This window comes from Stigmatopora nigra, chromosome 2, assembly GCF_051989575.1.
Source record: "Stigmatopora nigra isolate UIUO_SnigA chromosome 2, RoL_Snig_1.1, whole genome shotgun sequence".
NCBI lineage: Eukaryota > Metazoa > Chordata > Actinopteri > Syngnathiformes > Syngnathidae > Stigmatopora > Stigmatopora nigra.
In genome coordinates, this window is record NC_135509.1 from 6808199 (window position 1) to 6829595 (window position 21397).

The window sequence follows — 21397 nt, forward strand, 5'->3', positions numbered from 1 at the left end:
ACTGTGATTTTCTGTTGCGCGTCGGACGGCGAGCGAAGGCCCGTCGATAGCGAGTTGCGGCGGCGTTGGCTTCAAACTGCAACGAGCCGAGGCTACATTTACATTCCCAATGATGAGTGCTGTCTTTTAAGTTAATATGTTTGTTTTGCCTTAAATATAATTTTCTGGCTACCCAATGACGTACTTATGATGTTCACTGCAATACGTAGCAATGTCAAAGGTCAAATTATGCCCTAAAACCCACTTTGTATCCTTATAAAAAGTATTTTTTTAATCTAAAAGTAATCCTAAAGCACAAACTAAAAATGCTAAACACTCAAATACCCCAAATTGTGAGTAAATAGTCGTTAAATACAATTTTTCAACTTTAAAAAGTGTAAATCCAGATTTTCTGGCATCCTAACAACACATTTTTTCGTGTTTATGCACTTTAAATGCATCATAATATTGTTTTTTTATCAATTATTTTTATTTACATCTGTGCTTGATAGTTTTAAAATTGATTGAGTGGCTCAAACATGGAAAAGATTTTTTTAAAAGGAAAGACTGTCCTCGTGTGGCAGGATTAAAGAAGCACAACGAGTTTGTTTTTTCTTTTTTTTTCACTAAAAAAATGTCCGAAACACTTTTAAGTATTTGTGTTATAATCTCCGACCAAATGCGAGTGGATTATCGCAAAGAATTTGAATCAAAGTGAACCATCCAAGCTGCTTATCATTTGCCATTGATCACAGCCTGCAGTCAAAGTCTAATTTATTTAGCAAGTTGTCATTGGGCATCATTGATTAAATTGTCCTTCACCCAGCTGCCCCCCAAACGCCGTTAATGATATGCAAAGACAAAGATGTTGTCATTATTGCATCTAATCTAATAACGAGTCTAGCATGAGAGCAACGGAGCGGTTCAGAGGTGACTGACCTCCAAATGTCAACGTGGTTGTGATGACACCTTTTTAATTAGTTGTGACAAATGAATTTAGATCAGGTTGTTTCCCATTTGTTTTTCTATGCTTAAGTCAAAAGGTGAGGCAAGGGAAGTTGTTGGCGAATACGCTCTTTTGTGATGTCAACTTTTAGCATAGTGTCTTGTTCTTTTCACTTATTTTCTTGCATATGGTTGTAGTTACGTTTTAATTTATTTGTATTAAAGCAATAGAAGTAGGCTTGTTTAAGGGTGAATACTGATGAGTGAAAAATGGAAGAAATACACATGGAATTCATTGGGTTAATATTCCTACAAATCAATAAACATAGCCCATTCTCTATGATATTAATATATACAACAATGTCTACTGTATATTAGCTAAGTATAGAAATTGAAGACAACGTCCGTAGTTTTGTTTTTGAAAAAAAATATATGTACGTGTATATATGTGTATATATACATATATATATACACATATACACTTATATACATTTGTCATCTGAGACCTATAAATGAAGTATAAACTTAAACATAAGTATTTTTATGTATGTATGTATATATATATATATATATATATATATATATATATATATATATATATATATATATATATATATATATATATATATATATATATATATATATATATATATATATATATATATATATATATATATATATATATATATATATATATATATATATATATATATATATATATATATATATATATATATATATATATATATATATATATATATATATATATATATATATATATATATATATATATATATATATATATATATATATATATATATATATATATATATATATATATATATATATATATATATATATATATATATATATATATATATATATATATATATATATATATATATATATATATATATATATATATATATATATATATATATATATATATATATATATATATAATATATATAATATATATAATATATATATATATACATACATATATATATATATATATATATACATATATATATTACATATATAATCTTGAAAATATCATAATCAACAAAAATATATGAAAAAAATTGCATGTTGATTGTAATATTTTCAAGACTGATCCAATTGTGTCAAAGTCTAACGTATTAATCACTATCACCACTAGAGAGCAGCCATGTTCTATATGAATCCATATACTACACTGTAATATTATCATTGTAAAAGTATGGTATGGACAGAAGAAACTTTGGAGTTAAATTGAGCCACCAAAACTACATATTATGGGCCAAGTCCATTTTTTTCTATTTGCAGGGAAAGGATATAAAAGGTCTTGAGCAAAAGTAGCCCATGTCCAAAGTTCATTCATCCTTCACTACTACCACTATATATATATCAGATTAAGTCTGATTTAAACAACTTGGACATATTTCACAATAATAGAATTCAGGTTCTCATTGAATTAACTGACATTTTAGTTCATCAAAATACACAAACAATACAAACCATCATTATCACGTCATATTTTTTACAGGATTATTCTTTCACTTCCTGAAAACAAACTTACCTCAACTGATTTTATCCCCTGAAAATATATCTGGCGGGACAGCCAATTGCAGTTCTCTTATTTAAAAAATAAATCAAGCAACTTTCCTGCTGTTTCTCACCAAAAAAAATATTCTTAATAATTATTAAATCAAACAGTGAGTTCTCACTATGTTACTACAAGTTATTTAAAAACATTGATTAATGTTTTCATACAACTATATATTTATGTTAGAACAAGTTAAAGATAAATAACAATTCCCTTTAAATTTGGCATGTCTTGGTAAGGACTTCAATATATCAATTTTTCAGAATATAATTCCAAGCTTCATCATCATTCAAAAACCATCCAGCACAAAAATATATTCACATAAAACATGGTCATTTATCAACTCGAGGCTACTGACATAAGTTACCTTCTCTCCTTGACCACTAGGAAAGCGCTCTGTCCTTTAAAAGCAGCCTTCCATCATGTGTACATGGACTCGGCCAGGCCCGCCTGCTTGAAGGCGCGTGCCACTTGTCGGGAGTGCTGCATTTTGTCCGAAAGGGCCTCAAGGACGTCATGCCGGTCCACTGCCGTGGCCGTGCGGTATATGAACTTGCCCATGGACTCCAAGCCTCGCAGGCCCAAGTTCACTCCGCAGCCTGGTGAAAGCAATATGGCAGCAATGTCAAAAAAAATGCAGCCCGTGTGGGTGTTCAGTGCGCGGACGTTTGGTCACCGGTCAAATAGTGACAGATTGTTTAATGTTGAAACCAGCTCTCAAAATTATATTCATGAGAGAGAGTTTAATATCTAAGAGAGAGAGTTTAATATCTAAGAGAGAGAAAGTTTAATATCCAAGTTCTGTTTAATATCTAAGTACTGTAAGTACTGTTTAATATCTAAGTACTGTTTAATATCTAAGTACTGTTTAATATCCAAGTACTGTTTGATATCCAAGTACTGTTTAATATCCAAGTACTGTTTAATATCCAAGTACTGTTTGACATCCAAGTACTGTTTACTATCTAAGTACTGTTTAATATCCAAGTACTGTTTACTATCCAAGTACTGTTTGATATCCAAGTACTGTTTACTATATAAGTACTGTTTAATATCCAAGTACTGTTTACTATCCAAGTACTGTTTACTATCCAAGTACTGTTTAATATCTAAGTACTGTTTAATATCCAAGTACTGTTTAATATCCAAGTATTGTTTAATATCCAAATACTGTTTAATCTTTAGAGAGGAATAAACATCTCCTTTGAGGACGCATCGGTATGGTCGTACCTGTGTCAAAGTTGAGAACGCGGGCCGCCTCCCCCTCCACGATGACGGCGACGTTGTCGCCCTCGATGTAGGCGGCGCTGACGCGTCTGTGCGACAGCTGAATCTCAAAGAGCCGTCGGCTGCACTGCATGTGGTAGAGCGTCACGTCGTTCAAACGTGGCTCGATGTCTGTTTTGTACACATTAAAGGACTGATGGAAGATGTTCTTCATGATCTGAGGAGGCAAAAAAAGAAGTTCCTTAGAAATGGCATTAGATTTAGCGTAACAGAAAGCCTGCATTCATGATTTACTTTTCCGGACCACACAAAATGACGCGGCGGGCCAGATTTGGCCCCCGGGCCGCCACTTTGACACATGCTATATTTTGAAAACACAATATTCCACAAGCTCCTGAAAATGAACATCTAAGTCAAAATCATTGACAGAGCAAACAAAAGCTTTGTGCGCAATGACGCTTTCTTCCTAACACGGACATCCGTTACTAAGTAACACGACACTTCAACGTGAACCGGCGCCCCCTTAGCAACAATGACGAATTTGCCACTTACCTGAGTACGCGTACATGTGTGCCTGTCTACAAAAAGAAACACAAACACACACTCACCCTTCCACTAGTCACACACACTCCAGTGCATCCAGACTAGAACATGTACTCACACACAAATAAACACACACTCTAATAGACTGACATAAGAAGGGTCAATAGGGTACTAGGTGTTATGGAAGTTATTGAAATTGACACATAACAAAAACATTGAGGGGCTCACCGAGGAATTGGCCGTGTGCTTGAGGAAGCGAACCATCTTGGCGTCAGAGGCGGGACAGACCAGAGCCATGTAGCGGTTCCGGAAGGTGCCGTAGATCTTTAAGTGGAACCCCGACTTGGCGCTGGGGTTGCGGTGCTCCCTCGGGGCTTCCACGCCGTAAGCGGATAGGTCGAAGTAGAGGCCGTGGGCACGGATTTCTGGGGTGGGTACCTGACAGAGAAGATTTTTTTAACATTGCAACCAATGTTCCCTCTAATTTTTTGTAGGTCTGGGCAGAAAGACACTGAGTACCAGTGTGAGTGACATCATCATTGCTCGCCCTGGGCATACCATTATAAGCAGGTGCATGTCAATGTTACCTCTAATTTTTCATGTAAAATATGCTGTAAAACATGAAAAACATAAGAGTGGACAAAGCTATTGCCACTGGCTGCCGCCTGAACTACGTTTGGCTTTCCATCCAACATCATAACATGACGTCCAATCCATCCCTCAAGTCCAGATTGATCCGTTTTCCTTAAAGTGACATAAAGCAGCCGAGTGGAATCAACTGCCGTTTAGCGGCCAGAAAAGTGCCCGCTGGGACTCGATTGCGGAAAGACGCGGAAAGACAGCCAGGCTGACCATCTCGTATCCTGCCTGGCAAATTTAATCAAGAGGAAACAAGACTAGAAAGGGAGAAGAGGCAAAACAAGAGGAAGGAACTACACGATGTCCGTGTCTGGAGAGGGTGATGTGAATGACTATGATGGCTACCAATAGCAGGAGAAACGGACAGTTGGTAGAAGAAGAAGAAATCTACCCAGCGCTGTTCAAATGCTGGCTTTTTGACATGACAAAAAACTGAACCAGTTTAAAATTAAACTTTCAAACGCACCTTGATGCGAAATCAACCAATAGAAAGTCCCTAAATGAACTGAAGTAATCCTGATACTACATTTTGAAACAATGATTTTTCTATATCACTTTGCGGGGGGAGGAAAAACAATCAAAATACACCTAAAAGTATTTAGCATAAGCATTTATTTCCGATTCCCAATGTTTTTTGCACACTTGCATATCCATACCACCCTGGTCACAATCTGTTCCAGCTACGGACAAATAGGCTTAAGGACAGCCTTTTCCCACATCCATCAGGACTCTAAACTTTCGGTAGCACAACACACAATCCCTTCTGTGTAATAACTTCAGGGTGAGGTACTATGAAAAGACGTTGGGCGGTGATCTGCCTCCTATTGGCTGACTGAAGGTAAGTGAAAGACAGTGAGAAGTAAGTGATCCACTCTGGGAGTGATGCGATGTATCCATAACGGCAAAATGCCAAATTACGAGTCTGAAATGATCACTTATTTGAGTCTTTTCCCGAGAAATCGCACCTTATGGAGAAGTACTACCAATTTCGTCATATGCAGTTTCTGGGTATGATGACAATTAGGCTTTTGTCGAGTCAATGTTGACAAAGCCCATGTCCGATTATTATTGTACGTCTTTTTACGAGCGTATTTACCATACCTGTCTTTGGTCCAGCCTTTCAATGGTGGCGTTGGCTCCGTAAGCGTGGCATGACTCCACCGTGTAGTCAGAGCTGAGTCCCAGCACAGAGCAGGAGTCGCCGCACGATCCGTCGGCCACCACAATCACACGAGGCCACTCACTAGCCGGGATGCGCCGCAGGTAATCCTCTGTGAACTATCAACAACAAAAAGTACACATAATTCATCCTCTATAGTAGTTTACTATCACTCAACACACATAAAAAAACAGGAAATAAAGTACAAACTAAGACGGGTCAAAATGGCACAGTTCTGGGGTCCTAGGTTCAAATCCAGGTCAGTGCACCAGTGTGGAGTTTGCATGTTCTCCCCGGGGCTATGTGGGTTTTCTCCAGGTACTCCAGATATCTCCCATATTCCAAAAACATGCATAGTAGGCTGATTGGACACTCTAAATTGCCCTTAGGTATGTGAAAGTGAAAAAAAATTGTTAAAAACAATACAGTAATACCTCATTTATCGCGGTTGGTAGGTTCCAAGACCTCCCGCAATAGGAGAATAACTTATAATAGTGTTTTTATGGCATCTATTCAATATTATTTGGACTTTTAGATGACTCTGACGTCACTCTTTCACTCCAATTTGCAAATAGCTCTGTCCCCTCCATTAAATGGGGTAGCCTAGACGTCGTGATGATAAAATGCAACTTTGTTTGCTATCCGTCGACTTGGCAAAGTCTAGCGCGCCGAGGCGGCGTCAACGAGTACCGAGGTCATGCTCGGGTTTAGATTGCAAAGCATTGTTGCTTAATGAGGCGGAGAGAGGAACAAAAACAAAAATCTTTGGTGTGCAGCCATGACACAAATATTCATTGAGCATTTGGGCACTTGTTGCACACATTGCGCAGGCATACAAGGCTCCTCCCACATTTTTAAATTCATATTTTTAGGTTGGGACAAGTTATGCCCGCGATATTGTTCTTTCTTTCTGACTGACTTTTTTTGTAGCACAGCATACAGAATGTTTATAGTTGTATTTTCAGATTTTAGGACAAATATTTGTAAGATTCCAGAAAGTAGCCTCAATGTAGTTTTTCTGAATATAGATGGCTGTAAGTTCTGTTTTTCTACTATTTCATCTTTATTTATTTTTGTGCACTTTTACTTTAAATCACTTGATTTTTCAAACTTTCTTGTTTAATTTAGCTGTGAGTTATACCAATTATAAAGTTTGTTTTATGCGCTTAGGATTTTAGCCTAAAAGAATCGAAAAAGTCAATCCCGTAATATACATAAATTACAAAATAATTTGTATATATACATAAATTACAAAATAATTTGTATTTACAAAAATAAAGTAGTCGCCACATGCTTTAATACTCAAGAACTATGATATTATTGTATTTTTTTAAAACTTTATTTCCCAAAAAAGGAACTGTAATTAACAAAACACCAACTTTCCCACGTTTGAACTATGGTGTCTTCTTTTACTGAACCTTTGGCCAACATACCAAAATGTGTTTGGTCTTAAAACACTAAAACATCATCTGGCTAAAAACACTACAGTAAGTATTACAAAAATATTTCCCAAAACCATTTGACTCGACTTACTACCAACCAACAGTTTTAAAAAAAATGGCTCATAAAAGGTGACTTTGCATTACCTTGGTCCCAAGCTGCACTTTGACATCCACCTCCTTCTTCTTCTTCTGCTCCAAGATGCTGAGCAGGTACTCCTGGAAGACGCCTATCCTGGTAAAGAAGTGCTCATCGTGCCAGCAGCCCTCCATGTTGTCAAAGTCCACGCCGAGTCCCAGCAGGAAGTCCACGCTCCGGGGGTCCAGGGCAATCTGCTGCGGTCGGCAAAGCAGCGCACCTCGGTTACGCTCGTCCAGCACGGTCAGCTTCAGCACCTTGCCCGAGCGGACAGCGACCAGAGCGGCAGTCAGTCCCACGGGGCCGGAGCCTACCACCAGCACCGCCATGCGGGCGCGCCACCGCCGGACGCCGTCTACGCCAGCCTTGAGCGTCACATACACGGCGACCGCCAGCACCGTGCTCAGCGCCGTGTCGTAGGCAAGGGCGCCGGCACCCACACCGACGCTGAACTCGTCCCCGGCCGCCGCTTGTTCAGACTCCACGCCGTCCATCGTCGCCGTTTCGCACAAGGCGACCGTCCGTCGGGACGAGAGCCACCTCCTTTTTCGTCCTGTGGGAGGGAGAAGGCGGACGTCCGTCCCGGAGCCATGTGCGTCTTCACACTTTAACCCTTTGGTGAACAACATGGGTCAAAAGGGACTAAGCGGACTTGGAATTGAGTTCATATAGTGGTACCTCTACTTACGAAATGGGGTGGTTTCGTATCTTGGATTATTCTTAAGGAAAGTTGCATTGTAAATGTAAGTGCCATAATCTCTTCAAAGATCTAAAATATTACACCTGAACCCTTAAATGGGATACCAGTTAGGTCTTAAAAGTAAAATCGAATTATATACTAAATCTTTCTGATGATTTTTGCAATATTTCTTGCGATATCACTCAACATTCATATTTTTTAAAATTTATTTTACTTCTATTCATAACACATAACTTGAATTACTTGTCCAGAGACAACATTTCCCCCATTAAGTCGTTTTGTAACCTGAATATTTTGTATGTTGAGGTACCACTGTACTTCTTACTTGTTTTCCAATCATGATACATAATTTTTTCTTTAAAAAAATTCCAATAAAGTCAATTTGTTCTATTCTACTATGTTTGATCTTGCTCCATGGTTTGATAAAACAAAATTCCCAACCTCCCAAAATACATATTTTTTCCCATTCAGTATACATTTTTTTCAGTTGGTTGGACTTATTTTCCAAAAAAAAAAAAAACCTTAATTCCTCTAAATAGCCGCAAAATTAACCTGTACATCCACATTTTTAGTTTGGTAGTGATAACTAAGTATTAATAGCATTAGTAGAAATAGTAACTCAGTAGTAAATATAGGTAACATGTGTTATAAGCTACTTTAGAATGTTTGGAGTGCACAAAAGTACAACGATGCTAGTTTCTAATGTGCGGTCAGCCATGTGAACTATGATAACAAACAGCTTGGCCAATTGTGTCGTTCCACTTCAGGGTTGTTCCGCGAACGTCACGAGGCCTCACTGGCCAGCCGCCAAAATATTTGGCTTACCTAACTCAAGGGCGGATAAATGCCACCGTGGCCGAGCAAACACAATGATGGCGCCCCCGACGTGCAAACATTTCAGCGTTCTCTTCTCTGAAAATAAATCGCCTCGAGACGCGTCAGCGGGAGAAAAATCCGACACCGGCAATTTGCCCCTCGACCTACCGCTAGTTCAGCCCGGTGAGATAATGACGTGCAGAGCAGACGAGGCCAAAGCTGTGATGACGCACGCGTGTGCTGGCGGACGACTCGGAACATCAGGAAGAGTGAATCGCCATGGTTACACGCATCGTGTAATAAGGTCAGAGAGTGAGTAGAGGGCGGATGTTTCTATTGCTGAGACGTCCTGGAACGTGTCCATCTGAAAGTAGGAAAAACACGTCATTGCAAAGGATTGGCATGGGAAGCGGCAAAAAAAAAGAAAAAAAAACGTATTATCCGGACTATAATGTGCATTTTTTTTCATTGTTTGGATGGGTTTTGACTAAGAATTAAGTGTGATTCATCTGTATTTTTTGTCTCTGATCAACGACAGCCTATTTTTTCTTTTTTAACTGTAGTTATCTGAAAAAAAATATATTTATATATATTTATATACTATTTAGCCTGTTCTTCGTTTTACTGTTAGTTCAACTTATGTTTGTTCTTGGTTTCTTTTCAAATATAAAAAAATGGGACATCTGGGAAAATGCATGTCAACAAATGATTCGAAATAGTCAACATTTTTAAAGATTTGTTTTCCCTGACAACTGACACAGCAGCAAAAGTATCCACCAGTACACATTTATTCTTGTAAAACAAAAAAAATGTAAGCAATGGTGACAAAGTAATTTTGTGAAAATTTCATAGGAGTTTTTACAGCATAACAAAAAAGAATTATAAGGATTTTATACCACCTTAAAACCTTAATAAATTCAACATATTATTTTTGGAGTTTTTGTGAAAATGAACAAACATTAAACAGACATAAGGACACTCATGTTTGGGTAAAATAAATCCAATTTTTAAAGATTTGTCCAATTTTTTTTCGAAACTCTGAGCTGATTCCTGAAAACGACAAACTGAAAAATTTCCACACACCTGATTCTGCAATGGTTGTTGCCGTGTAATAAAACTTACACTAGACGATCTTCCAGTTTAGACGACAGTAGCTCAATGCTAAATAATAAATGTTTCCTGAAAAACAACATCTGAAGATGATCCATGGCAATATTGACGATGTTATTGTCTCTTATTCAGTATTAAAAAAAAGATAGACGTTTAGCAAACCAATTCGGGTGGCGACTGAAAAAAGTAAATGTCAAGTAGTAGCCATCAGAAAATGAATTGGTTCACGTCTTCTTGACATAATCCTTCCAAATTTGCGTCCCCTTGGCATTAAAGCGCGTTGTACTCAACACACTTGGAAGGGTCTGTCGTGAAATGTTTCTGGCAGATAGTCATTAACCTCTTGAGTCCCTGCAGTGGAAAGACAAAAAGTGTCATTTGGTAAGTGGCAAAGAGATTCAACTGTCTGCAACCACATAAAAGCAGACACTAAGACAGGGGTGGGCAAACTTTTGTGCCCGGGGGCCAGATTGACTTTCAAAATGTGACAGATGGGTGTGGTCAGCACAAGATACGATACATATAAAAAAGTGCATCCGTTAAGAGTACATATGAAACATAAACAGAAAAAAAGGACTGAAGTATTGACATACTCATCACTCATCATTAAAGTAAAAAGTATAAAGTACAAAGTCAAGTTAAAAGGAATGTAGTATTAAGAAATATTCAAATGTCATTTAAAAAAAGATGGAGGGGCTGTAAAACACAAAAAACAAATAAGAGTGGCCAGAGCTACTGCCACTGGCTTCTGCGTGATGGCGCCATCTTGGGGGAAAAAAAAAACATTATTTGGACAACGTTGGCAGGTCGGATTAAAAAACCTAACGGGCCATATGTGGCCCGCGGGCCGTAGTTTGTCCAAGTCTGCACTAAGAGCTTGTCAACTTAAAATAATACAACAGCGGATTTAAACTAAAATGGAATAAACTCCTGCTTAGCTCCCCCTGAAAGTACAGCATTTAGCCCACCTGAATATACTTCCTCTGGGTTTCATCGTTCAGCACGTGGGCCACGTGCTTGGAGAAAATTTTCTCCCGCCCAGTACGGGCGTGGATTCCCACCATGGTCACGCCAATGGGCCAAGGGGCGTTTCCAATGGCCATCTGGAGATACGCGTCGTTCGCCTGAATGGGAGAATGAACGTAATAAATGGGTTTGTGGCGTGATGGCAAAGCATGGAGCTAACAAAATGCTAACCTTGACGTATTCTCGTTCCAGCATGAATTTGATGATGTCGGTGATGGATTCTTTGATATCGGCTGGTAAATTCTGAAACAGAAATAGAAAAAAGGTAAATGAGAATAAATATGTGTTACCATTTTTCGCCACTGGGGGCGCCATACAGACTCAGAGGAAAAAATGCAAAATATTGTAATTTATTTATTTCATTATAACTCTTAAATAGTTTAATTTTTGACATGACAAAAAGTGAAAGCAATTAAATATCTTCATTAAAAAATACAATTGAAGTATAAAATGTGGTGATGTTTAAAAAATTAAATGTCTCATTGACGGTCAAATACGTCCAATCTAAGCAGTCGCTACACCCAAAATGACAAAAATCAATGACTGAAAACATATTTAAAATGTTGCCTTTTGTAGAATTCAATTGTACTATTTTTAACTCTTTTAATCCCATTCAGAAACAAACTGTTTTTATTAGCTGCCATTGACGCTATTTAAGTTAGATGGGATGGATGTGAATTTTTTTAATGAAACAAGAAATACTGTAAAATGACAAATATGAGACAAAGTCATGTGACCTACCTTCTTCCTGAGCTTCCTGAATAGAGGTTTGAGGTACGACTCTGTCTGCGAGTGGGTAGCACTGGCCAGCTTCCCCTGAACACTCCGCTTCACGTGGTCCTCGCGACTGTTCAAATCTTTTGCCCACACACCAAGAAGGAACTGGATCGAAAACAGAAATCACAATGAAGGGAAATTCTTGCAGTTTTTTTTTTTTCAATTGTCTTACGCTCAAAAATTTGTCAATGACGTCCTGGTCTCTATCATCATTTCCTCTGCCCAGAGTTTTTCCCAGAGCCTGCAATGACAAAAAAAACACATGAGACATAAGTGCAAGGCTGAATGTCCACTTTTGTATTATTATAAGCCTGGTGGGCCATCAGGCTTTACTTCCCATTCTTGGTAACGTATTTTCACGACTATAAGGCGCACCGCATTATAAGGCGCACCCTCAATGAATGACATTTTTTCCATATATAAGGCGCACTGTATTATAAGGCGCACGGTCTATTTTGGAGAACATTTAAGACTTTTAAGTGCGCCTTATAGTGGTGAAAATAAGGTAATTGCTATTGACTTCCAGGTATGAAGCACTCATTCACCACACAGTCACCTCTAGAGCCAGCCATTGTTGATGTTTTGGATTTTTTTTGTATAAAATCTTGCAGTTGGGGAGGAGCTATATGGTGGAAGATGTTGTAAACTAAGATGGCATCTGCATATTTAACAGTATTCTTTCAGTTCAGGCGTTTTTGTTTTTTTTAATATCCGACAGTGGTGGTTTTTCGTCTTTGGTTTTCTTTTTTTTCCCATACATAAGGCGCATTGGATTATAAGGCGCACTGTCTATTTTGGAGAAAATTTAAGACTTTTAAGTGCGCCTTATAGTCGTGAAAATACGGTACATTCCAATTTCTTTCTAATTTTCCAGGATTTGAAAACATACCTCAAGTTCTTCAATAGTAGTGTTTTCTTCATGCACTTTGATGTCATGCTGCGTGTCCACTTCTCCCGGCTCCGTCCCCCCGACGATTTCGTTCAGGTACTGCTGGTCGATTTTGTCCATGGCAGCCTTTAGGTCGTTCCTCAAACCCTGTCACACAAATAAAGGACAATTCACACATAGTCAAAGTCTGATAATCACAATCTCTCCAAAAGCATATCTTTCGTCTGTAGTTAAAGTAATGACATTACAATTTTGTTTGCTGTTTGCAAGGACATCTTAAAGATTGTAGGTTAAGGGAATCATAAATCTACATATCACTCTACAACAGACATGGGCAAACTACGGCCCGTTAGGCTTTTTAATCCGGCCCACCGACATTGTCCAAATAATGTTTTTTTTCCCCTCAAGATGGCGCCGTCACACGGAAGCCAGTGGCAGTAGTTTAAATATTTCTTAATACATTCCTTTTTAATTTACTTTGTACTTTATACTTTTTACTTTAGTGATGAGTATGTTAATACTTTAGTGCTTTTTTCTGTTTATGTTTCATATGTACTGTTAACGGATGCACTTTTTTATATGTATCCTATCTTGTGCTGACCCGGCCCATCTGTCACATTTTTAAAGTCAATGTGGCTACATCATAGTATTTTGTGACTAGGTTTTTTTTGGAGGCATACCTTGTTTACTTCTGGAGTCAGAATCTCAATCTTACGGAGTCTCTGGAAGGCGTCGTAGTCGGATTCACCAAAGAGACTGATTGGCTCGCCTCGTTCCCTCAGTCGTCGAATGACCTTGTCAACCACAACAATACCAAAAACACATTTGTAAACAAACAACAACAAATTTCCCTGTAGCGTGGGAACATCAGTCAACTGAGTTGAATCACCTCCTGCCGCGAAAGCGTCATGGGTAGCTTCTCTTCTGTCAGTTCCAGCTCCAGAACTGGATTAGCCGAGGTAGACACTTCATCCTCTTCATTTTTGTCGATCTTCAGAAAAAACAAAACGCGCCGAAATTGAGTTGAGAGGCCTTTTCATTATAGTATAAAATGCAGATTCAAATCAGGCAATTTAGATTCACAAGAACTTTCAGATTCATGAGAATGACGTCACAGATTTCCATGCATAAATATTATTACATTTATGTGAAAGGGGTGTAAAAATAACCCTTAATAAATTTCCTCCAAATGACTGCAAGGCATTGCGTCATTGTTCTTTAGAATGCATGCACTTAAAGAAAATTTTATCCAGTTTAACCAACAAAATCTCAAGATCTGCAGATATGTAATTATATTTGAGAAGGACAGGCCATTGTTTTTTAAAGTTCATTCCATATGTATCAATAAAACTACCAAATAAATACGGAAATCAATAACAACAACAACAACTCTTGTAAATAATAGAATAATAGAACAGCATTCAAAATATAAAACCAAAAAAAAATAGTTTTGCAACACAAATGAGTCAAACTTCAAATTATACTCATGCAAAAAATGACTGACAATTTGCCTTAAATTGCTTCTATTCCTTGATAACTTTTTATAAGACCATAAAACAAGCGCAAGTAAAAAAGAACATAATTAAAATAAATAGAGAATTATAGAATATTTAAAAAAAAGTTATCAAGGAATTTAAAGAAGTCAAACAGTGTACATTTAAACAAAAATGAAGAAAAAAAATGAGATTTTTAATCATGCATCTTGTCGGCTACTTCAACCGCGCAATCCCATACCTGGCCTTCAGGGGTCTCTCTCTGAACCTACAGGTGCAGGTAGCAAGTTGAGGAGAAACAGTACAGTGAAGACAAAAGCTAAATGCACAACCGAACGAGTTACATTCCGTGGGAATGCGGGTGTTAAAACGTAAAATGACTAGAGTAGAAAAACACTCAGAGGTTTGTTTGCGTGGTACAATATAGTCAATGGAAAATACCTTATAGCCAGATTTGCGATAGTATTCCTCTTGCTCTTTGCGCGCAAGATCACCTCTTTTAAAGAACTTTTTGGATTCCTGTCGACAAAATAAGGAAAGACAGAAGTTAATCAAGTGGGAAAATACAGCATATTCCACAAAAAGATGTTTATGCAGTCCTAAAAATGAAGTTGTGCGGCTAAAAAGCCAAACCAATGCATTTAACAATAAGCTAGCTGTTAGATGAATATACAACACTCACATCAACGAGTTGCTTATCTTCGATGAGTTTCCTCTTCCTTGCGATCTCAGCTTTAAGAATATCCATCGTATTTTAATTCGATATTCGTTTTAATAAAGAAAAGCACCACGTTTAAAAGAAAACATTCATAAGAGTAAACGGTGGTTGATCCAACCTGGAAGTACAATTACTTCTTTCCTGTGTATTTCCGGACACTCGACGCCAATGTTGCGAATTGCTGCCACCTATTGGTACTGCAATGTAATTATTCAGTCATTTCTTTTTCCTCTCCTTTCTTCAGCTAAGTCGGCGATGCGATTGTGTGCATACACTTTATTATGGATTTAAGTTTCATTCGGTCTTTTTTTCACAGTTTATTATTGTACTTTATCTCAATGTGCATCTTTATTTGCCAATAAAGACTGATAATCTTTTTAAATCCTTATTTTTAAGGAAAAACCAGCAGAGAAATTAACACTGAGTTTGTTATGAAATTGCTTTGTGTTTATATATTGTTATGTAAAGAAGCGAAACATTGTGGGCAAAATAGGAGGGAAATCATCAAATTAAAGGTACACTCCATTGTAGAGATTCGGCTGCCAGAATCGGCAACTTGTTAAAGGGGATGTCGAAGCCGCAACTGTGCAGACAAAGGACCCGCGGCGATCGCAATCATTCCCCATTTTGATTTGAACATCAATATTTCCCCTAAGAAAATAAACGACTACAATAACATCTCAATTCTCAACAAAATACACGAAATATTTTTTAAAAATACATTTCAATGACATCATCTGCTAAAAGACGCAAAAAGAAATGACAGTGTGCTATTTACAACCAGGCAGTTGGTGAGGCCGCCTAAATGAAGGCCCGGTGCAAACTGCCTCTGTCCCCGCTCTTGTATCGGGAGCTGGCGCTGACTTGAAGCTGGTAAGGATCGACTGGACGCTTCAATTAAAGGGGAAATGTTACGCGAATATAACTCCGATGCGGCACTCAAATTGCAAACTTGGCCGTTTTAAACCCTCGTGGCGCATGACTGCGTTCCCGATGCTGCGCAAGTTGCACGCCGAAAGCCAATATTAAGCGAAGCAAAGTGATGTGGCGCATGTCGCATGGGGCGGGGCAGCAAAGGGTTAATTTTTTCCACCGCCGACATTTTTGTTCGGCGCCCGAATGGCAACTTTTAAACTTTGCATTATTTCGTGGGCTGCAAGCGTGTCCTATGTTCTCATACCAAAATATACATTTTAAACCACAACTCGAATTAGAGTTATATTCAATGTATCTCCCTGAGATGATAGCAACACCTTGTACGCACAATGCATACATAACACTTGATGTGCATCGTAAGGCTAACTAGCATTAGCATCGATAGATTCTCATACGTTCCAAAAGATTTCTAAACGTTTTCGCTACATTCCCCGTGTGGCAGAAATGACCTAAAACAATTTAGAAAATAGCTTAAGTACCAATATGAGATAAATAAACTAGTTATTTGTTTTGTGGTTGAATGAACTCAAGCGTTTTTGAACGGTCCCCTCTCTTGAGAACGCATGGCTAAAACTCACCTGGCGAATAGATTTAAGAGAGAAATACTTTTACAGATACATTTAGTTTAATTTAACCTTTTCGGGGACGAATTACTGCATTGGGCATCCATTAAAATGTTAAAATTATCTTAAATCATGCAGAAGGTATGCTTTGTGGTAGTTAGTAAAATAACATTCATATTGACGACAATAGACGTCCAATTCCTTTAAATTGGAAGCAATAAAATTATCTTTTCATTAAAATTGATAGTAAGTCTATTGCCGTAAATGGAAGGCTAAGAGTTAAAATGAAACCACTATTTTTAGTATTATTTGTCCCATTTCTTTTAATATAGCTTGTTTTTTGGGCATACACTACATTTTATTGACTTTAATTCATATATGTTTGGCAAAAATGTGCCTGTATCGCAAATTAGGGCCGCAAAATATTGCTAAAAACAATGGCGGCTACTTAGCAAATGTCATGTTTACGTATGTGTGTGTCCAGAGAAACTTCAGACATGTCGGTGAGGGAATCCTTCAATCCCGAAAGCTACGAGCTGGACAAAAACTTCCGGCTCACGCGTTTCGCCGAGCTCAAGGGAACGGGGTGCAAGGTTCGGAATTCCGCTCGTCGACGACCAATCGCCTTTCAAAGAAATGATCTTCATGAGAATTTTTGTCGTAGGTACCTCAAGATGTTTTACAGAAGCTTTTAGAAAACTTACAAGAGAACCATTACCAAGAAGATGAACAGTTCCTGGGGGCAGTTATGCCCCGATTAGGTGACTCTAAAAAATAAAAAAATGATAATTAAGATAGAATAGCAGATTACTAACAGAATTTTAATTTTCAAGGTATAGGGATGGACACTTGTGTAATCCCACTACGACATGGAGGCCTTTCACTAGTCCAAACAACAGACTACATCTACCCCATTGTGGATGACCCTTACATGATGGTAGGAATTAAGGCTGCCAATTATTATCATATTATTGTGTATAAATCAAGTTTTTTGCTCTGAATTGGAAGAAAAATGCTCTTGGGATAAGTAGACTATGAATACAATCTCACTATGTGATTGTATTTTTGTTTTTCGGAGCGAAAAATGAAAATAACCACCTTTTCTTCTAATAATTACCGTATTTTCCGGACTATAAGTCACAATCTTTATGTAGTTTGGCTGGGTTGGCAACTAATACCTATGTGCAATGTGTCTTTGTTTATTTTTGGGCTAGTTATCAAAAAAATGGTAATGTTAAATTAACAAGTGCCCCCAAAAAATGCCATTTTTTGGCTAGTGCAACTTATACTGAATAAGATGGTGTATTTTAAAATAATCTTTTATAAAATGTACGCTTATCCAATGAATTTAAAGTGCAGTTCATTACATACGCTGTATTCCAGGGTCGAGTCGCCTGCGCCAACGTTCTCAGCGACCTGTACGCTATGGGGGTGACGGAGTGTGACAACATGTTGATGCTGCTAGGCGTCAGCAACAAAATGTCGGAAAAGGTGAGAAGCCAAAAACATCAACGGCGTGTGGATTTACCGTAATGTCTTGTCTTGTCCGTTGGCGTCTTATACAGGAGAGGGACAAAGTCATGCCGCTCATCATGCAAGGCTTCAAAGACGCGGCGGAGGAGGCGGGGACATCCGTAACAGGGGGACAGACGGTGCTCAATCCCTGGGTGGTTTTAGGGGGCGTCGCCACCACTGTGTGCCAACCCAATGAATTCATTATGTAAGTTACAAGTTTTAAATTCATGTTTTTTGGTCAGAATTTTTCGTGACCAGACGTTTGGTCGCCGGACGTTTGGTCCATTTTGGTCGCCAGTCAAATGTACTTAGATATTAAACAGTACTTGGATATTAAACAGTACTTGGATATTAAACAGTACTTGGATATTAAACAGTACTTGGATATTAAACAGTACTTGGATATTAAACAGTACTTGGATATTAAACATTACTTGGATATTAAACATTACTTGGATATTAAACATTACTTGGATATTAAACAGTACTTGGATATTAAACAGTACTTGGATATTAAACAGTACTTGGATATTAAACAGTACTTGGATATTAAACATTACTTGGATATTAAACAGTACCTGGATATTAAACAGTACCTGGATATTAAACAGTACCTGGATATTAAACAGTACCTGGATATTACACAATACTTGGATATTAAACAGTACTTGGATATTAAACAGTACTTGGATATTAAACAGTACTTGAGAACCTTGTATTAAACAGTACTTGAGAACCTTGTATTAGACAGTACTTGAGAACCTTGTATTAGACAGTACTTGAGAACCCATACCTGTCAACCTCGAACCATTTGTGATCTTACCAAATTTTGTTTTCGCCCTTACATATATGTATAAATACATGGAAAATCTTACCACTTTACTTTTTTGTAATTTTTTGCAAATGAAAGTAAACATAAACAAGGGAACAGGAAACGGAAATCACATGGTGAAAGTGTTACAAAACGAAATGTTTATCATGATCTTTTTTTTTTAGCCAATCAGAGGCGCCGGTACATATATCACTTGGCAGACATGCGTTTCCGGGAAGAAACAATGGCGGATGGTGAAAAATGGCTAGAAAGTGCCTTAATTTATTTTTTTTTCTCAAAATCACCGTTTAGCGTACCATTTTCATGTGTACAGCGTACCAATATAAAAATGGGCTTTCAGTTGTACCAATTACGGCGAGAACGTACCAGTTGACAGGTATGAGAACCTTGTATTAGACAGTACTTGGATATTAAACAGTACTTGGATATTAAACAGTACTTGGATATTAAACAGTACTTAGATATTAAACTCTCTCTCTCTCTTAGATATTTAACTATTTTTGGGCTGATAAAAATATAAATTTTGTTAATGTTGATGTTTTGCAGGCCAGACAACGCAGTGCCAGGTGACGTGCTGGTGCTAACGAAGCCCTTGGGGACGCAAGTGGCGGTGGCGGTGCACCAGTGGCTCGACATCGTACGTCAAAACCAACAAATGAGCGTGTTTTGGCGCCGAGGCGAGGTTTAAGGTGGCCCCTGTTTTTGTTTAACAGCCCGAAAAGTGGAATAAGATCAAGCTGGTGGTGACGCAGGAAGACGTGGAGTTAGCTTACCATGAAGCCATGATGAATATGGCAAGACTCAACAGAACGGGTGAGAAAACGTGGGTACCTATCAGGTGTTTTAGGGAAGTGTTCTCATTCAGTGCCGGCGTTTGTCCGCAGCCGCCAGTCTCATGCACACGTTCAACGCACACGCCGCCACCGACATCACGGGATTCGGAATCCTGGGCCACGCCCAGACGCTAGCCAAGCAGCAGCGCAGCGAAGTGTCCTTCGTCATTCACAACCTTCCCGTGCTGGCCAAGATGGCCGCCGTGTCCAAGGCGTGCGGAAACATGTTCGGCTTGATGCACGGCACCTGTCCTGAGACGTCGGGTAAGCATAACCACGCTAAATGGAGTCAATTAAAAAAATCCAGTTATAGATTTGTGCTATATTACATTTTTACAAGAATCAGAACATTCAATGTAAATGAAGGGGGAAAAAATGAGAAATTTGAAACTAGCCTCATTAAGAAAACCTGTTTTGTTTAAAAAAAAAAACTCCCATCATAGCATGCTTTTTTACAACTTGTTCTAATAACAGTATTTTTTCCAAAATTTTAATATTTTCTTCCAATTTTTTTCAAAAATTTTAATATTTTCTTCCCAAATGTTTATATTTTTTCCCAAAATTTTTATATTATTTCCAAAATTTTAATATTTTTTTCTCCAAAATTTTAATAATTTTTCCAAACTTAATTTTTTTTGCTTGTGCTGCTTTATTTTTCTATACTGTCATTAATCAGCCTTATTTGTCATCAAAATATTGCAAAAAAAATGATATTTGACCTCTTGACCCCCCAATTTTCATAACCTCTTCCATTTCCTAAAACAAACAATCCCTTCCTTCATTCTTGAGTTATCATGAACATGCAATACGTAACCCATCACCTAACCTTAAGTTACAATTACCCATCATGCATCTGTACACGTTTTTTTAAATTATTTTTTTAACTGTGTCTTTTCACCACCAGGGGGTCTCCTCATCTGTCTTCCCCGCGAACAAGCGGCGCGCTTCTGCGCCGAAATCAAGTCCCCCAAGTACGGCGAGGGCCACCAAGCGTGGATCATCGGCATCGTGGAGAAAGGCAACCGCACGGCGCGCATCATCGACAAGCCGCGGATCATCGAGGTGGCGCCTCAGGCCGCCGCCGCCACGCAAACCGTCAACGCCACCCCCGTCACTGTCACATAATCCCGCCCCCTCCATCGTCACGGGGATTACGTCGAACGCAAACAACTACAGCGTCCACTATTTTGAGTGGCGTGACATCAGCCTCATTGGACGCTATCTTTTAAGACGTTCACCGCCGGCGGCGGCGGCGAATGAACGGATGGCGCCGTCGATGGCGGTGAACGAGTTAAATAATCGCTCATTTGTTTGCGTGTTGTACGTCAGAACTTTGCAAGCAAGCTCACGTCTTGTTTCGTTCGTCCACTTTTGTACAGTTCTAAATTTTTTTGCTGTAACCGATGCCTTGAAAGAAAGTGTTAGCGGAGTGATTTGTTGTTGTTTTTTTTGTTTTTTTTATTCATTTGACTTTTTGTATCGACCCCACCGGAACAAAATAAATACTCAAATACTAGCATCTGTTTTTTTT

General features: G+C 38.3%; 3 protein-coding genes across 7 annotated transcripts; 1 reads left to right on the plus strand and 2 right to left on the minus strand.

Moving 5' to 3' along the window:
- Positions 1–2375: 2375 nt before the first annotated feature.
- Positions 2376–9532, minus strand: LOC144193401 (uncharacterized). 4 transcript variants are annotated; one of them, XM_077712275.1, is made up of 6 exons: positions 9343–9532; positions 7667–8211; positions 6023–6199; positions 4511–4720; positions 3743–3956; positions 2376–3111 (listed from the first exon to the last, which is right to left on the minus strand). In XM_077712275.1, the coding sequence occupies exons 2-6, from the start codon at positions 8150–8152 to the stop codon at positions 2933–2935; spliced, it is 1266 nt and encodes a 421-aa protein (XP_077568401.1). In that variant the 5' UTR covers positions 8153–8211; positions 9343–9532; the 3' UTR covers positions 2376–2932. The 4 variants fall into 4 exon arrangements, with proteins under 4 accessions (XP_077568401.1, XP_077568400.1, XP_077568399.1 ...); XM_077712274.1 differs by having other exon boundaries at positions 9184–9532; XM_077712273.1 differs by lacking the exon at positions 9343–9532 and having other exon boundaries at positions 7667–7855; positions 7973–8593.
- Positions 9533–9944: 412 nt separating this feature from the next.
- Positions 9945–15356, minus strand: prpf18 (PRP18 pre-mRNA processing factor 18 homolog (yeast)). 2 transcript variants are annotated; one of them, XM_077744491.1, is made up of 11 exons: positions 15152–15356; positions 14911–14988; positions 14711–14737; positions 13866–13967; positions 13657–13770; positions 12977–13123; positions 12260–12328; positions 12052–12192; positions 11482–11553; positions 11253–11408; positions 9945–10635 (listed from the first exon to the last, which is right to left on the minus strand). In XM_077744491.1, the coding sequence occupies exons 1-11, from the start codon at positions 15215–15217 to the stop codon at positions 10555–10557; spliced, it is 1053 nt and encodes a 350-aa protein (XP_077600617.1). In that variant the 5' UTR covers positions 15218–15356; the 3' UTR covers positions 9945–10554. The 2 variants fall into 2 exon arrangements, with proteins under 2 accessions (XP_077600617.1, XP_077600626.1); XM_077744500.1 differs by lacking the exon at positions 14711–14737.
- Positions 15357–15892: 536 nt separating this feature from the next.
- Positions 15893–21382, plus strand: sephs1 (selenophosphate synthetase 1). The gene is made up of 10 exons (XM_077743978.1): positions 15893–16060; positions 17171–17279; positions 17351–17447; positions 17520–17623; positions 18070–18177; positions 18252–18406; positions 19580–19670; positions 19747–19846; positions 19918–20130; positions 20771–21382. Exons 2-10 carry the CDS (start codon positions 17184–17186, stop codon positions 20989–20991), a joined length of 1185 nt encoding a protein of 394 aa, XP_077600104.1. The 5' UTR covers positions 15893–16060; positions 17171–17183; the 3' UTR covers positions 20992–21382.
- Positions 21383–21397: the final 15 nt, after the last annotated feature.

Excerpts from the sequence above, each read along its gene's own strand:
- prpf18 (XM_077744491.1), bottom strand. The coding sequence starts at position 15,217 with ATGGATATTCTTAAAGCTGAGATCGCAAGGAAGAGGAAACTCATCGAA. Across the intron at positions 13,968-14,710 it reads GAGAGACCCCTGAAGGCCAG|ATCGACAAAAATGAAGAGGA; the intron begins GTATGGGATTGC and ends TTTTTTCTGAAG. Across the intron at positions 12,193-12,259 it reads TCATTGACAAATTTTTGAGC|TTCCTTCTTGGTGTGTGGGC; the intron begins GTAAGACAATTG and ends TTTTCGATCCAG.
- sephs1 (XM_077743978.1), top strand. The coding sequence starts at position 17,184 with ATGTCGGTGAGGGAATCCTTCAATCCCGAAAGCTACGAGCTGGACAAA. Across the intron at positions 18,178-18,251 it reads GCAACAAAATGTCGGAAAAG|GAGAGGGACAAAGTCATGCC; the intron begins GTGAGAAGCCAA and ends CGTCTTATACAG. Across the intron at positions 18,407-19,579 it reads CAACCCAATGAATTCATTAT|GCCAGACAACGCAGTGCCAG; the intron begins GTAAGTTACAAG and ends GATGTTTTGCAG.
- LOC144193401 (XM_077712272.1), bottom strand. The coding sequence starts at position 8,287 with ATGTTGTTCACCAAAGGGTTAAAGTGTGAAGACGCACATGGCTCCGGG. Across the intron at positions 3,957-4,510 it reads AGCACACGGCCAATTCCTCG|ATCATGAAGAACATCTTCCA; the intron begins GTGAGCCCCTCA and ends TTGCCTCCTCAG. Across the intron at positions 3,112-3,742 it reads CGTTCTCAACTTTGACACAG|GCTGCGGAGTGAACTTGGGC; the intron begins GTACGACCATAC and ends TGCTTTCACCAG.